The 17192-nt window shown below is 44.1% G+C and overlaps 1 protein-coding gene across 1 annotated transcript in view; it reads right to left on the bottom strand.

Annotated features, from left to right (window-relative positions):
* LOC124802671 (cytoplasmic dynein 2 intermediate chain 2-like) overlaps positions 1–17192 on the bottom strand; it is a 108408-nt gene that overhangs the window by 69438 nt on the left and 21778 nt on the right. Inside the window, exons 3-4 of the mRNA XM_047263584.1 lie at positions 592–819; positions 395–516 (exon numbers count right to left, since the gene is read on the bottom strand). Of these exons, the coding sequence (XP_047119540.1) occupies positions 395–516; positions 592–819 (350 nt within the window). The remainder of the gene's footprint in view (positions 1–394; positions 517–591; positions 820–17192) is intronic.

Below are 17192 nucleotides of genomic sequence, written 5' to 3'. Positions count from 1 at the left end.
GATGCATCACAGCAGCTAATTTTGAACACCTCAATGAATCAACAGTACGAACCTAAGTGTGTCATATTTTTTTGTGTCCTATCTGAGCCAGACAGTAATTTGCAGTACAGCAAATGGCACTTAAGCTTAGATTGGTATCACTTGTATCGGTAAAAGTAGTGGTAATTATATAATGCAATTATCTTTGCATGTACCATCCACTTCTTTTTCTTTGATTGTCTGAAGCAACAAATGGGAGTCTGTGACAGGTTTCCTGATAACTTTGTTATCCATGATAGAATTAGACTGAAATGTGATAACTTGCCTTTTAGCTAGTAGCCACCTATTTAGCCTATATTACAGAGCACATCTAACCCTTAAGTGAACAAAAACTCAGCATTTAATATGATCTTACCTACTGACACTGTACAGGGAGACTGATCCCCTGTGGTCACACCATGCCTCATGCTTCACAGCACTGGATGCCACAGCTAAGATACTGCCATTGCAGTTCCATGACACTCCTGTGACTTTTACCTGTTTTGGAAGCAACAAGTTAGATATACTATATAAATATATTAGCCATTTCAATAAAGCACACTGGACCCATACCTCTACATCACATGCTGCACTGGATGGCTGTACAGTGTACAACTTTTGTGCTTGAGTTATGTCATCTTCATAATTGTTTGCATAGCGTAAATCATCAAATGCACGGCTTCTGTTATTCTTTTCGAGTTCTGTTACAACTGCAGGGCAAACCCTGTTTAAAAATGAAGCAAGTCTAGAATAGTCCACTTGAGGAGCACAGGAAGTCTGCTCTTTCTCCTCTGTCTGAATCTAAAACAGAAATGATGAACACACAAGATAAAAACATAGGCAACCAAAATACAACACAGTACTTACTTGTTCACTGACACTGTTTTACTTAGTAGGCAACACTTGTGTAACACAACTGAAGAAAAAGCGTAAAACTTTCATATTCATATAAATCTGGACAAGAATAACTCAAACAGAGTCATAGCAAATAATTAACTTACTTTACTATGCAGAATCAATATGGTGATAAGTATTAGCAGCACAGCACTATACACATTGCTGGAAAAAAAATGTTGCAACACTAGGAAGGAGTTGTGTGACATAAATGGAAGTTCGAAGGCATTTACCTACATCTTAAAGATGACATCTATTCAAATTTCACACCAGTTGCATAAGAGTGGCGCTAGTAGCACCACTACGATGCAAATCAGGTTTGCTTTAAATATATGCTGTAACAGTAATGAGTATTAGTTGCCTTTGAGATTGGACAGAGTTGGTTGATGTTAAGGCGACAAAGATGCTGTTATCAACACCTCACTGAAACTGAACGAGGTAATGTAACAGGACTACAAGAAGCTGGAAGTTCCTTCTGTGATATTGTAAAATGACTTGGTAGGAACGTAGCCAATGTACACAATCACTGGCAATGGTAGCTATGCAAAGGTACGGCCGCAAGACTGGGCTCTAGATGGCCATGTGGCATTACCGAGAGGGAAGACCATTGTGTTCGGCGTATAGTTGGTAAATTGGTTTGTTTAAAAAGAGAGGGGAAGGGACCAAACTGCTAGGTCATTGGTCCCTTGTTCTGAATAAAACAATGCCACAAGGGTGAGAATAAAACAAGCGAGACTGACAACACAAAACGGAGACAAAGGAAAAACCACAAGAACGACAGAATAGCAACAAACACTTAAATTGATAAAAGGGGAGAAGAAAACCACAGAAATGCAAGAAACAGGTAGAAAAGATTAAAACGACAAAACAGATTACCATGGCTGGCTGACCATGAGAATAAAAAGGAGAAGCCAGCCACTCTGCAACACACTCAAACCTCCACCCTAAAAGCACTAAGGTGGATGACACAGAGGGACAAAGGACATGCACTAAAACTTAGATCAAATGATAAAACCCACCCTCATGAATAAAACGTAAAACTAAAGAAGCCGATGAGGTGTTGTCAGATCAAATCAGCGGCAACGAGTCCGTAACCGAAGATTTCGTCACAGAGCAGTCAAAGTGGGACAGTGCACCAGGATATGGGCCACTGTCAACAGGGGGCCGCATCGACACTCAGGCAGGTCATCAACGCACAGGAGGTGGCCGTTGGGCACCCAAGCGTGGCCAATGTGAAGCCAGCAGAGAACCACAGAGTCCTTGCAAGAGGCCCGCATGGAGAACTGCCACACATTCGTAGTGTCCTTAATGGCACGCAGTCTGTTGTGCAGACTGAGACTATGCCATCCGTTGCCCAAAGCCGGAAAACCTGACGGTGTAAAAACGAACGGAGGTCAGTTATTGGAATGTCGATCTCCATAAGTGGTTTCCATGAAGCCTGTTTGGCCAGCCTGTCAGCAAGTTCGTTGCCTGGGATTCCGACTTGTCCTGGGTCCACACAAAGACCACTGAATCAGACCATTCCAGGGCATAGATGGACTCCTGGATGGTTGCTGCCAAAGGATGGTGAGGGTAGCACTAGTCAATAGCTTGTAGGCTGCTCAAGGAGACAGTACACAGAAGAAACAACTCCCCAGGGGATGAACGGATCTGCTCAAGAGCATGAGATATAGCCACCAGCTCTGCAGTGAAAATGCTGCAACCATTGGGCAAGGAATGCTGTTCAATATGTCCTCGATGGACATATGCAAAGCTGATGTGACCATCAGCCATCGAGCCTTGGGTGTAAACCACTTCATGGCCTCAGTATATGTCAAGGATCTATAGGAAGTGACAGCGGAGAGCTGCGGGGTGAACTGAGTCCTTTGGGCCATGTGAAAGGTCCAGGCGAAGCCGCTGCCTAGGTGTACACCATGGAGGTGTACGGGAATGGACCTCGAGTATAGGTGGTAAAGGCAAGGACTCCAGTTCAAATAGTAGGGACTGGATGTGAACTGCTATTGCAAGCCCTGACCTGGGCCTCCGATGTGGGAGATGAACTGCCGTGGGCGGGAAAAGGAGATGGTAATGTGGATGTACAGGAGAACTACAAATGTGTGCAACATAACTGGTGAGCAGTTGTGCATGCCTGACCTGCAATGGAGGGATCACCGGACTCATCCTAAAAGCTTCCACTGCTAGTCAAACACCACAGTGGTGCACTGGGTCGAGTACATGCAACGCTGGGGGTGCCGCCGAACCATAAACCAAACTCTCATAGTCAAGGCAGGATTGAACAAGAGCTCTGTAGAGCTGCAGCTGTGTAGAGCGATCTGCACCGCAGTTGGTGTAGCTCAGGCAGCGGAGGGCATTGAGGTGCTGCAAGGACTTCCACTTAAGCTGACGAACGTGAGGAAGCCAAGTCAATTGGGCATCGAAAACCAGTCCTAAAAATCAATATGTCTCCACTGCAGTAAGGTAAAGTTGTGGTTCCAGATGAACAGTACGATGCCGGCAGAAGTGCATAACACATGACTATGCGGTTGAAAACTGGAAGCCATTGGCTAGAGCCCATGATTGCGCCTTGTGGATGGCTGCCTGTAGGCGCCGCCCAGCAGCACCAGTACTGGTGGAGCAGTACGAAATGCAGAAGTCGTCTGCACACAGAGAGAGTGAGACAGATGGCCCTACAGCTGCTGCTAGACCATTAATGGCCACTAAAACTAGAGATACACTCAATACAGAGCCCTGCGCGGAAAGTATGAAGCGACAGTAAATTCTGCGTAAAAATTGGGCGCGGGCCTCGGAGACCCCAATCGTATAATGTGGCAAGGACACGATGCCGCCAGGTCATGTCACACACTTTTTGTTAATCAAAAACGATGGCAACAAGGTGTTGGCATTGCAAAAAGGCTGTTCAGATGGCACAATCGAGGGACACAATATTCAGTGTTAGAGCAATCCAGGCGGAAACTGCCCTGGCACAGAGCCAGTAAGCCACAGGACTCCAGGACCCAACCCAACTGCCGACACACCATACGTTCCAGCAGCTTACAAAGAACCTTTGTGAGGATGATGGGCTGAGAGCTATCCACATCAAGTGTGTTTTTGTCGGATTTGAGCACTGGTATGATGGTGCTCTCCCACCAGTGCGATGGAAAGACGTCACCGCACCAGATCCGGTTGAAGATCACGAGGAGACGTCGCTTGTAGTCAGATGAGAGATGTTTAATCATATGACTGGATCCGATCTGGCCCACATGCTCTGTCAGGGCCATGTGCAAGGGCACTGAGGAACTCCCACTCTGTAAATGGGGTGATATAGGGTTCACTGTGGTGTGTAGTGAAAGAGAGGACTTTCCCTTCCATCCGCCATTTGCAAGTGCGGAAGACTGGGTGGGTGAGGGGAGGGGGGGAATTCTCCGACGCAGAGGCGTGAGCGTAGTGCTCAGCAAAGTGCTTGGCAATCGTGTTTGCATCGGTAGGTAACATGTCATTTATGTTAAAACCGGGAACACCTGTTGAGGTTTGGCATCCAAAAACTCGTTTGATCTTCGACCAGACTTGGGAAGGTGATGTATGGCACCCAATGGTCAAGATGTATCTCTCCCAGCACTCCTGTTTCCATTATTTGATAAGCTGGCAAATGTGGGCACAGAGCTGTTTGAAGGCTATGTGCTCCAGGGAAGGGTGCCGCTGTAGAGCTTGCTGATGCTTCTTAATTGCCTCAGGTAATTCCGGCAACTACCAAAGGACTGTTTTTCGCCGGGGGCACCGTAAAGAATGAGGGATCGCATTTTCTGCTGCAGAAATGACCATTGTAGTTACCTGCTCAACCACCACATCGTTGTTACCATGTGGGGGAGATTCAATGGTGACAGCAGAGGTGAAGGCTTCCCAGTCTGCCTTGTTTAAAGCCCATCTGGGCAGATGTCCATGGGCCTGATCCCGGGGCAGTGACAGGAAGATGGGGAAGTGGTCACACTACACAGGTCGTCACATGCTCTCTAGTGGATACATGGGAAAAGGCCAGAACTGCAAACCGAGAGACCAATGGCCGAATATGTGCCATACGCCACAATGAAATGTGTGGGGGCACCTTTATTTAAGAGGCATAGGTAAATTTACGATATCTCTGCCTACGCCAGTAAGCACGGTGCCACCCCACAAGAGGCTATGAGCATTAAAATCTCCCAAAAGTAGGAAAGGTTTAGAGAGTTGATCAATCAGTGCAGCCAATGCATTCAGGGGTACTGCACCATCTGGAGGAAGATATACATTGCAGACAGTTATTTCCTCCATTGTTTTTATCCTGACAGCCACATCTTCAAGAGAGGTTTGAAGGGGCACAGGTACACTGCATACTGAGTTCAGGACATAGACACAAACTCTATGTGACACTCAATAGTCATTATGGTTCTTGTAATATCTCCTATAGCCGTGAAGTGCAAGGGTCCACATTTCCAGGAATCAAGTTTCCTGGAGGGCAAAGCAGAAAGCAGGTGTAAAGCTTAAGCATTGCCGTAGCTAAGCCAGGTGGTGGAAAAACCACTGCAATTCCACTGGAGAATGACGTTATCGTGAGGCTGGGAAGGCATGAGGAGTGCAAGGAGGCAGGTTATGCCTCTGGGTCACCTGCTGCCACAGACTGAGTATTTGCAGCCACTTCTATAGTAGATGAGGCATCAGTGAAATACAGGTCCGCAGGGGACTCTAAGATCTCCACCACATCCTCAGATGCAGAATTGATACGGAATGGTGGTGTTGAGGTCACCAGAGGGTCCTGTTTCTTAGCAGACTACTACTTAGTTTGCTTGCTGTCTTACTTCTCTTTAGGGGCTTGCTGGAAAGATTTCTCTGGAGCAGCTTCAGGCACGGAGGAAGACAGTTAAGCTCTTCGTCCAGCAGCTTTTGGCTCCTTGAGCCACTGGCGAGTGTCTGCTGTGGCATTAGTGGAGACCTTGGGAGAGAGGGCCCCTAGGGGACCCCCTTTCCACACGAGAGGAGCTGGAGGAGGCTGTTGCTTCTCCAGCAGGGGGGAGAGGACCGATGTCCTCTGGGGGTCCTTGCTCCTGAAGTAGGTGCTTTGGGAGCACTGGAGGAAGATTTGCCCCTACCACCAAGGGGGCCAGTGCATTCTGGTGGCCCGGAGGGCTCACTGTTCATGGCAGAGTGAGGAAGCACTGGCACTTGGGACGGCGATGGTGACATAGCTGCAGCATATGTTGACGTCAGCCAAATGGGGTGTAATCTTTCAAATTTACTTTTAGCCTCTGTGTAAGTCAACCGGTCCAGGGTCTTGTACTCCACGATTTTCTGCTCCTTTTGGAGTACTGGGCAGTCAGGCAAGCAGGGGGGGGGGGGGGGGGGGGAAGTGGTGCTCTTCACAGTTGATGCAAGTGGGAGGTGGCGCTCATGGAGTATCTGGGTGCAGAGGACATCCGCAGTCTCGACATGTGGCGCTGGAAGTGCAGCAGGAAGACATGTGCCCGACCTTCCAGCACTTAAAGCACCGCATAGGGGAGGGGCGTATGGTTTAACGTCACAGCGGTAAACCATCACCTTGACCTTTTCAGGCAATGAATCACCCTCAAAGGCAAAGATGACAGCACTGGTAGCAACCCTGCTGCCTTTGGGTGACCTGTAAACGTGCTGGGTGAATTGAACACCTCGCCATTTTAAAATGGCGCGGAGCTCCTCGTCAGAATGCAAGAGATCATGATGGAAAATGATCCCCTGGACCATGCTGAGGCTTTTATGGGGAGTGACGGAAACAAGAATATCACCCAGCTTGTCACAGGTGAGGAATCAAGACTGCACCATTTTGCATCTTGTACAGCATTGCCACTTCTCCAAACTTATCCTCAAGGTGTTCAACAAAAAACTGAGGATTCGTAGGTAGGAAGGAGTCCCCATCAGTTCTGCTACAGACTAAAAACTGAGGTGAATATGGCTTTCTCCGTTCTGGAGCCCTACGTTCCTTCCATGGTGTAGCGAGGGAGGGAAACGATTTAGGGTCATACCTGTTGGCACTGTATTCGATCTTGCCTTTCTTAAGGGACTGCTGGAGCCGTACGATCACCAGCAAGAGATGGCTTAGTCCGCTTCATTGCGAGTCGTCTGCCCTGATGCCACCCACTCGGATCAGGGGCTCTTCCCACAGGCGCTACCCAGCCACAGCAAAGGCCAATTGGCATGATGGCTGTTGCTGGGAGTCCTGATGCCCAAAGAAGACAGGCATCTACTCCTTGGCATAACGTAGGGAGTTTACAGCTCAGGTATCAGCAGTGCGATCCCTGTGTTGTCAGGGGGCTACCACCAAATGGATACATGACGGCCCCACCACAACAGGCTGGCAACCATATTGGATGCAGAGAAATCCAATATTGTCATGGGGGCAAAAAAGGACAGGAGGCAATGTAAGAAGATGACATAACCCAGAAAGTGTCCTCACCCAAATAGTTGAATCATAGGTGGAGATGCAAAGCCATGAGAAGAGATTCAAGAGATCAAATACAAGGGCACTATGGATAACTCGTGCACCACATAAGACGTCCTTCCCCAGATGGCCCACACTTCTGTAGAATTTTGAAAGTGGCAGGTCAAACCACAGAATGGGACCTGAACTCTCAGGGCTGAAAAATGGGAGACTCCTTTTAGTCGCCTCTTACGACAGGCAGGAATACCTTGGGCCTATTCTAACCCCCAGGACCCGCAGGGGGCGTTCGGCATATGGCTCTGGCGCATTGTACAGCATCTGCAGCAGCAATTTGAGCAGCAGTTGGCACCACAGCAACACAATGAACTGTTACAAATCAGTTACTTCAAGGACAGTTCTGAGACAGATGCCATGTAGTGTGAATTCCACTGATCCCAAACCACTGCTGTTTGCGATTTCAGTGGTGTCAAGTGAGAACTTGGGCAGGGTGCAGGTCTGTTGTGTTTTCTGATGAAAGCTGGTTCTGCCTTGGTGCCATTGATGGCTGCTTGTTGGTTAGAAAGAGGCCAGTTGAGGCCCTCCAACCAGCCCATGTCCGTATGCTACACATACTGGACCCGCATCGGGATTCATGGTCTGGGGTGCAGCTTCATACAACAGCAGGAGCACTCTTGTGGTTATCCCATGCACCCTGAATGCAAATTTGTAAGTCAATCCATGATTCGGCCTACTGTGCTGCAATTCATGAAGAGCATTACAGTGGGTGTTTTTTAACAAGATAACGCTCATCCACATACCAGTGTTGTAACCCAACATTCTACAGAGTGCCGACACATTGCTTTGGCCTGCTTTATCACCAGATCTTTCTCCAATTGAGCACATATGGGACATCATAGGACGACAACTCCAGTGTTGTCCACAACCAGCACTAACCATCCCTGTATTGATCGACCAAGTGCAACAAACATAGAACATCATCCCACAAACTAACATCTGGCACCTGTTCAACACAATGTATGCACATTTGCATGCTTGCGTTCAACAACCTGGCAGTTACAACAGTTATTAATGTACCAGCATTTCACATATGCAATGGTTTATCTTGCACTTACCTTTGATCTTGCATTGTTAATCTCTTAAATGTGTTACCTAGCAAAATGTATTCTAAAAAATTTCATTACTCTACATCAATTCTTTTTTTTGTTTTTTTTGGTGTTGTGATTTTCTTCCATCAGTCTATTTCAGTCTGAAGAAACACAGGTTAAGAGGATAGCTCCACCGAACAATTTAAACTCTGGAAAAAAGTTCTGGTTAAGCTCAGGAACTGTCCATAATTGAAACATATTTTACGATGCTGCAGAAAGAGCAGACATATGTTATCTTCAATCAGCATGAAATGGCAACAGAAAATTCAGATTTATCACAGTATTCATTCACAAATCAAAGTCTCCATAAGTATGGCCATGTTGACAAAAGAACAGTCTACAGCACAAATTAGACTTGGCAGCATTGTTCTCACAACCAATTGCAGTCCTCTGATTTGGGCCCAATGGAATAACTCTGCAATGATCTTAGATATGGATATTTTACTTTTGTTATGGTGTGAAGAATTGAAGAGGCCATCTTAAAAGGTTGGATGTGCGCTACACACATGATTGGTTCTTTAGGCAGCAGAGTATGAATGTGCTTTTTAGGATAGAGAAACCCCTCCACAGACCTAATGATCCATTACGTGCCACATTTAGAGAGTTTAAGTTGATGCATTTTTAGGTGCCGAATTCAAGGGAGAACTCACAGCATATTTACACGTTTATGTTCGGTTTTTGGCTGTGCATGCCCTGTCACTAACCTTAGTGGACGAAATGCTGACTACCCACCCGCAAGTGGAAGATACTGCAGAAGCAGGCAGTAGTGTTTCACTTAAATCTTTGCAAGATCAGATAAATGCCCTCATCCCTAGGAATCGGGAACTAAAGGAACAGCTGCAGATATGCCTTTTGATAGACAAATAGATGTAAGCTATGTCCCCACAAAATGTGTGCAATACTTGCTGAATGTGTTCTTGACCTGATGGGTTTCAGTTGATTATTCTGCATTTAGATTTGGCAGGAGACATATGAACCTATGTAGGATTTGTTGAATCACTACAGAATGCTAGTAGCTTTGATTGTTGGTCAAGGGATTATTTAACCAAACTTTGAAGACTCACCACTGCGTTAGAAAATATGGAAAACAATACGTGAAGAATCTGAAAACGTTGATGGACAGAAAAGTATATGCAATCTCATCACCTATTAAAAATAAACTGAGAGATAATTAATGCACTTGTCACAGCTGGACAAAAACCTGTTTTACTTCATGGTTGTTTGAGGGAAGGCAGTATTTGTGGACTGCAGGTTTAACACTGCACAAAAATCCAAGATGCACAGCTGATAGCACAGAGGCCTTACCAAATTCCCTATCACTTGCAGTTCACTATAGAAGAAAGCCTTCAACAGCAATTAGATCCAGAAACAATTCAGTCTTCTTCTGGCCTGTGTGACATGGGCATCATCATAGTAACTAAAAAAGGTATAAATGGGGAAGGAAATTATCACCTCTGTGTCTATATGTGAGCAGTAAATTAAGATATCACACTTAACTCTTATCCCTTCCTCTATGTCAATGAAACACTCAATGCAATTATGCAATGGTCACAAAGCCTTTGACTAAATTGTTGAAAAAGAGAGTATTTTTCCATTAGATTACTAAATGTGACATGGCAATAGAGAAAATTAAAGATGTTTTGACAAAATCCCATCCATCATCCTATTGGGACTCTTGAGAAAGTTGTTACACGATGCCAGCAATTAGTTTTGGCTTTGTTCTCAGTCAGAACAAGAGGGTGTTGAGAAACCAATTTTTTGTGGATCCCAACAGATTCACAGAGTAGAAATTAATCACACTACTTCCAAGAACGAGCTGCTGCCTCTAGTACTCAGTGTAAATTATTTCAAGTGGTACCTTCATGGCAGATGTTTTACAGTAACCCTGACCATTCTGCACTACTATGACTTATAAATTTAAAGGACCCAAGTATAAGACTCAGTGAGTACGATTACGAAATTCAAGATAAGTCTGGCAAACTTCACCAAAATGCTGATGTACTAAGTAGGAAAGTCCGTGTATTGAAATTCGACGAAATTCAGTTAGAAGAATTGGAAGAGTCACAGGGAAAAGATGAAGAATGCCAGCAACTTTCTGCTCTACCAGAATTGGTGTCGGAAGATGGCGATTTCTAATATAAAACCCTGCAAGGAAACTTACTGATAACATTTAACGGATTTCAGTCACATTAATTGCCCACTGTCACGACAGTGTTCCAGCTTGACATGGTTGACGTGAGCAATAAATGTCTATGTGAGACCATTAAATATTGGTAGAAAGGTCAGTGGAATAACACTGAATATCATATCCTTGACTGTATTCCTTGTGCACAGCATGCACAACAGTCTAAGACTAAAATCCTACTCCAAACACTACTTGAAGTCCTCAGCCGCTTTGAAATGTAGCTTTGGACATCCTAGGACCATACCCACAGACACAACACAAAAATAAGTACATATTATTGGTGATAGATCACTTTTCAAGTTACCTAGCCTTCACCCCAATTGCTGATGTGACAGCAGAAACTGCAGCAAAACTATTAGTTACACATTTCATTCTACCTAATGGAAGTCCTGGTATGATACAGATCAAGGGACAAATTTCATGGCTTCATTATTTGTTCAAGTTTGCAAGCTTTTGAGAATGGGTTTGCCTGTTGAAGCAACCGCATCACACAGACTTGTTACTAAAGTCAATGTAGCTTCAGATGGACAATCTCCAAGCACACAAGGCAACTTTGCTCGAGGCCTCAGCACCATCCCCCCCCTCCTCTTTGATGTCCCCATTTGTCCTTGTCGTTTCCACTTTTCAATGACACTACGGAGAACTGGGACACCTATCTGCATCGAATGAAGCACCATTTCACAGTTTAAAGTTATGACTAATTCATTGCAGTGATAATTATTTCTGCCTCAGGTGTCGCCAGACATGTTTCTTCTGCTCCACAAATTGGCACCATTGTCTGAGCCCCCTGTGCTCTTCTTTCAGGAGAAATGCACTCTGTTGACTAATTATTATTCATGGAGATATCATTTGCTTGCCTCCATGCTTAAGTTTCACCAATACCATAAACATGCTTCTGAACCAGTGACTTTCAAGGTCTCAGCCTGTCAAGGCTGCAAGGCTTTTAACGGGGACTCCTTGATTCGTGATGAGGTTCAGTTGGTAGCCAATACTGAGGTAAGCAAAGCAGCACCAAAACTGGATAACTCATTACTGGAGGGCATCTTGCACGTCATACACTTGTTCAAAATTATGCAGGCAGCTAAAGAATGACTTCCAGTGAGACCAATAGTTACGGGGTTTGTGCATCACCAAGTGTTCTGAACCCACTTCACAGGCATAGGGCAACTCCCAGGTTGCAGCAACACTGTGATTCATTGGTGTCCAACATCTCTAAGCTGTATGAGCCTCCAGTAGCTCCTCGCTGAGGTCACGGGAACCGCTCCATTCACGCCATAATGCTTTCCGCTCACTAGCATACTATCTTGACTGCTGTGTGCCCTGCATGCATTGTGGCAAAGAGGGTCACCTCAACTTAGTGTGTCGAATCTGTGCAACCTACTCCCATCCCTACCCCCAATAGTGCACCAGGAAACTGTATATGTGCTGCAGTCACGAGTCCCCTCCAGGTGACCCCTCCATGCAGAAATTGTTTCTGATGCTTCGCATTTCTCACCAAGACATCTGTTTCCAGGTGGACACAGGGGCCACTGTTTCTTTGATAAATCAGGTGATGTATGCAGAACTGGGCATGTCCAGGTTGTCATCGCCCTCGCAGCATTTGGTGAACTATGGGGAACATTCTATTTCACTTTGTGGGGAGTTTTCAATAACTGTGGCCTACAAAAGTGTCACATGGGTCATCACATTACTCTGTCGACTGTCCATCTACTACTGACTTTTATGGCCTCAATGCCCTTTACACCATTCGGATTTTCTATTTCCACCGAAGTAAAGGTTGTATCAGCCGCAATTCCTTTGCAGGAACTGTATGATATCTGCCTGTGTTTGCATCTATATTTGAGCCAGATTTGGGCTGTGCCCCAGATTTTCAGGTGCATATCATCCTTTGGCCAGACACCACACCTTATTTTTACTGTGCCAGACCAATTCCAGTTGCCTTACATGCTGATGTGAAGCAGGAACTAAATTGTCTCCAGGCTGCTGGGGTTATTGAGCCAGTGAAATCTAGAACATGGGCCACTCCACCAGTCATCATCAGAGAGTTCAGTGGTTCTCTCCAACTGTGTAGAGATTTCACGGCTACAATCAACGCTCAATCACAGGCGGAAACTTATCCTGTCCTGTGGCCGGAAGACAACCTCACCATACTAACTGGAGTGGAATACTACTACAAAATTGGCCTCACTGATGCTTACCTCCAGTTACCCTGAGATGAGGTACACAGTACATCATTGTAATTAATACATTTAATACATTTTTTAGATTGTGCAAGTACGTGCGCCTCCCATTTGGCATTGCTTCAGTCCCCACAATTTTCCAAAGGTTACTTGAACAGCTCTCGCAGCAAATTCTGGCTTGTTTGAATTATTAGGATGATATGACTGTCACGAGACCTTCCCGTGAAGAGCATTTGCAAAAAACGATGCCCTTCAACTGGACTCCTGCCTGTGACTGGGCTTTTACCCATTTGAAAACTATGCTGAAATCTGCCCCTTGCCTCAAGTCATTCTCTCCTAGTTGCCCATTGGTAGTGGCAACTGATACGTCTGCCTATGGCATCGGGGCTGTTTTGGTGCACAGGAATGGGGACGACTCTAAACAGCCTATAGCAGTAGCTGTCAACCCGAATCAAGTATTTGTGTCGTCCATGGTTCTCATCCATTATTTTATAATAATATGCATCTAGTAACCAAGAACTGAAACCAAAAATGTAAAATAAGGTTAAGACTGTAGTTTCCCTGCTCAGTAACAAACAAAAATATTTATATGTGCTTAATTTTAACTGACATTGAAAGAATTCAGTGGTAAGCTAAGTACAGGTGGCTGCTTACCTCAGGGGCAGAAGAGTAAGAAGTGTGGCCATTGTGGGGTTAAAGGATAAGAAATGGAGAATGTTTTATTGTTTGTCTTCCAGGACTGAAAACACGGGTGTTCGCTACTTGTACCGATCAGCTGCTGTGGTACAAATTTTCTCATGGAAATAAGATAGATTCGTAAATTTGCAGTACAGAGATGGGCATCCTCACATGCGGTACACATTTATAGTCAGGTATATGAAATTAATTAAGCTTGATGTAGTACAATACAACAAATAGAAGGAAATAGGCATCAAAAACATTTAATAAACATTTGTAATCATGAAACTTCCTGGCAGATTAAGACTGTGTGCCAGTCTGAGAATCAAACCTGAAATACAGGTTACCTGGTGTAAGTAAAGCTATGAGGCTGGGTCATGTGTTGTGCTCAGGTAGATTATTTACCTGCATAAGGCGTGGGTGCCAAGTAAGAGCCCTAATCTGGACACAGCTGTAATCTGCTAGTAAGTTTCAAATCAGCGCACACTGCTACAGAGTGAAAACTCAGTCTCAATTTGTGATTGTGTTTCATATTGCATAATGTGTTTGAATGTAAGTATAATTACTGTTATTAATTAACCATCTGCTCACGCAGACAACACAACAACATATCGTCAGGTAATTACAGTGACACAACTTTCTGGTCACTGAGGTTGGCAGTGGTATGAAATAGAACGGTCAATGCAACATGTGAATCTGTAGGGAGCCGACTTCTAATGATCAGTATTGGAATGGCCAGCGGTCAATTCTCGTGCCCTTACTGTATAGCCAGGCTACGGATGGGTCACAACAGACTAATTTTCGTACAAAGTAGTGAAGGGTACAATAATCAGTCACAAATAATATTATTTGATATCCAGATTTTGGTCACTTTGTAGCCATCTTCATTGCAGTAAATGTAAGTTAAAACATCAAAATCACTTGTATATGCACTTAGTCCCAACAGCGCTTTCACATTAAACTTTTAACATGAATAGTCACCTCACGGCAACCACTTGCCGACACTCTTGGTATGTGCAAGTAGAAGACCTTGAGGTTGTGACACCTCTGAGTCCATTCATCTAAATCTTTTGCCATTTCAATATGTTTTTCCATGTTATCTTCTCTAAAATCCACTAAGTCCAATTTCTGCAATCACCCTTCCACCCTCCTTGTTTACTCTCTTAACGCTCAACCAGAAAACTGTCATTTTGTCACTAAAGAACACTCATTTCAGCAGTGCCTGCATGTTGCAACGAAGTAGGGGTAATATTTTTTTTTTTTTTTTGGGGGGGGGGGGGGGGGGATGTTTGTTTTAAAACGCTCCCTTCTTTTTGGTACTTGCTTAATGAAAGAGTAAATGACTAATGGTGAAGTTATTCACCGTTGCTTCCACCAAAGTTCGACTCGTGAACCACCACATGCATCAGCACGAATAAAAAATTAATTAAAGCAAGAAAAATACCGTTAATAGGGATTTCCAGTGTGTGGGTGGATTTCCAAATATTTACTTCATCTCTGTCCAGGAGCCAACAAATATATCCATCACATTTAGCCCTAAATGAAAGTAATCACAAGTTTATTAAAATTGCTGGTGGGAATTTGGGGTGAAATAATGTTCACTTTCACAATCTCAATTTATTCCAGAAAAACAAGCGAAATATTCTTTCACAGTATCCACAACAATTTATTATTAAAATAATATTTTTCTGTGCGAGAATCAAAATGTTGACCATCATCGTGTGTTCGCTTAACCTTTAGGAAATACACGAAATTATTCAATGTGCTTCAACACACTTGTAAGCTGAAGTTTCTGTAATCGCAAACTAATGACGTTTTTAATTGCAGATCACCATCAATGTTAACTGCTGAACAGTTCATAGAGGTTTAGACAATGTCGCCTTACCCATAATTATTCAAGGGACCAAACGCTGAACATTATTTCAAACTCTTTGCGATCAACACTCGTGAAATATTTATAGTCGCAACCAATCCTTCACGTGTCGTAAATTAATTCAACATCCACACAAGCTGAAATTATTTCAGAATTCCTAACAATTGTCGTATGCGAAACTTTTGGAAGTCCCAGCCGAATACTTAGAAATATTTTGGGGGCCGCTGATACTTCATAGCCTCACATTGAATGCGCGTCAGTTATAATATTTCGGACTTTGGAAAACATATACAAACTATAAATTTAATGCTATATAAGACATATTACACGTCAATCTGGATGCAAAATTTATAAGCTTTTCAATGCTGCTCGTAGTTTTCGTGTAACCTTAATGGTTTTCTGACAAGTAGTGTTTTTGATCATATGGGTGCCGTTTGTGTTGTTATATCACTAACAAACATTAAACAATTAAACTAATTATAGTTGTACATCTCTAATTAACTCTATTTACTAATGCTATTGCTACTTTCTGTTACATGTTTTAATTGGAAGAAAATTCACTTTTACGTGTACGGTATATACATTCCCCCCCGTGGTTAGAAATATGAAACACTCGCAGAAACTGAATGCACGACTTCAATAGTGCTCACTGAGTCCTATCGATCGACACTACGTTTGTCTGCGTTTGTCTGAATGGCTTAAGGCGTTAGCGAGTTATTAATCTGTATAGAGCTTTTAACATAAAAAAAAACCATTTAACATTTAATAACTTGTAGCATCTTCACTCACGCACTCGTCTACAAGTTTTGTCATTAAAACCATGTGTCTGGTCTCTCTGTCACTGATTTGGTTCAGTTTTTATTTAGAGTTTCCCTTATTGCATATTTTCTTTATTCAGTTGGTTCAGCCATGGTGGCTACCCTCCAACGTTTGGGTTTTTTGCACCCCGTGTTTAGATCGTCAAGCTTGCTACCTGCAGTTAAGTTTTCTCATACTCTGAGCTCTGGCAATCACTGCGCGTCGAAGGTGCCACCACTTACTGGCATGGTGCAAATATTGTCCAGCCCAGCATGGCCCATAACTGTCAAACCCTGCTCTTCTTGCCATCGATATACCTGCCGACTCAGCTGCCAGTGTTAATGACAGGATGCACGTGCATCGCTGTGTTTGTTGTTAAAGTTATTAATTGGCACTTTTCAGGATGTACAGTGTGAGCACCACGGGCGTACCCAGCGAGGGGCAGGGGGGGGGGGGGGGGCAGCTGCCCCCCCCCCCCCGAAGATATTCGCAGTTTTTTACTAGTTTACTGTTTTATTTAATAAGAAATGCTGCATGTTTCATCGGATTGTACAAGTGCATTCTTGTATTTAAAATGTTTATTAAAATTAGTTTTTCACTGGTTTACTGTTTTATTTAGTACGAAGTGCTGTATGTTGTCTCGAGTCCTTGTTTGCTGAGACTAGTATGACCTCCATTTTGTTGACTATCTGTTTACTGTGAACCCCTGGCTTCACATCTAAGTGGCAAATGGGAACCCAAAAAGTCATAGTGTTCGTGGTTTTCAAAAAAATCATCAGAATTGAATTTTTAATTTGTGGTAAGTTCCTATGGGACCAAACAGCTGAGGTCATTGGTCCCTAGGCCTACACACTACTTAATCTAACTTATGCTAAGGACAGCACACACCCATGCTCGAGGGAGGACTCGAACCTTCGAGGGGGGGAAGCCGCGCGAACTGTAGCAAGGTGCCTCAGACTGCGTGGCTACCCTGTGCGACCCCCAAATTGAACATGTAGCCACA

This window comes from Schistocerca piceifrons, chromosome 6 (genome assembly GCF_021461385.2).
Source record: "Schistocerca piceifrons isolate TAMUIC-IGC-003096 chromosome 6, iqSchPice1.1, whole genome shotgun sequence".
Classification (NCBI taxonomy): Eukaryota; Metazoa; Arthropoda; class Insecta; order Orthoptera; family Acrididae; genus Schistocerca; species Schistocerca piceifrons.
The sequence above is the reverse complement of the archived record's forward strand: the minus strand, read 5'-3'. Positions and strand labels throughout refer to the sequence as shown.